This window comes from Oryx dammah, unplaced genomic scaffold (assembly GCF_014754425.2).
Source record: "Oryx dammah isolate SB20612 unplaced genomic scaffold, SCBI_Odam_1.1 HiC_scaffold_13, whole genome shotgun sequence".
NCBI lineage: Eukaryota > Metazoa > Chordata > Mammalia > Artiodactyla > Bovidae > Oryx > Oryx dammah.
The window spans coordinates 2293582-2294186 of NW_024070197.1; the positions used below are offsets into that span (position 1 = coordinate 2293582).

The 605-nt window shown below is 76.4% G+C and overlaps 1 protein-coding gene across 1 annotated transcript in view; it reads right to left on the reverse strand.

The window, feature by feature from the left end:
- Positions 1 to 605, reverse strand: part of OSCAR (osteoclast associated Ig-like receptor) — a 6126-nt gene that overhangs the window by 922 nt on the left and 4599 nt on the right. Inside the window, exon 4 of the mRNA XM_040251842.1 lies at positions 142 to 423. Within this exon, the coding sequence (XP_040107776.1) occupies positions 142 to 423 (282 nt within the window). The remainder of the gene's footprint in view (positions 1 to 141; positions 424 to 605) is intronic.

The following is a 605-nucleotide window of genomic DNA, read 5'->3' on the forward strand; positions in this document are numbered from 1 at the left end:
CCGGGTCTGATGGGGGAGGGGCGGGGGGCCCGGACCCCCGGGTCTGATGGGGGAAAGGCGGGGGGCCTGCAGTCCCGGGTCTGGGGGAGCAGGTGTGCGGTCTGGACCCCCGGGTCTGGGGGCGGAGGGCCGGCCGCTCACCGTCCGCGCGGACCACCAGCGGCTCGCTGCGCGCCGACAGCACGTAGGGGGCGGAGGGCGTGTGGTAGTAGCAGGTGTAGGTGCCGGGCGCGTGGGCGCCGAGCAGCGGGAAGTCGGCCCAGGGCTGCTCCGAGTCCCGGTACTGCAGCGGGGCCGCCTCGCCCTCGCGGTACAGCGCGAAGCTCATGCCCCGAAGGCGGCCGGCGCAGCGCAGGCTCACGTTGGCCCCGGGCGCCACCACCGGCGCGGGCAGCGCCACCAGCGACGGGCGCGGCAGCTCGTCTGCGGGACGACGAGGTGGGAGGGTCGGGGTCCGCCTTCTCCCTGCCTCATCCCGCCCCGCCCCGCCCCGCCCCCTCCCCCATTCTCTCCCCTCCCCTCCCCCCATTCTCTCCCCGCCCCTCCCCTCCCCCTCCTCCATTCTCTCCCCTCCTCCCTTCCTCTTTCCACTCTCCCCCCCCCCC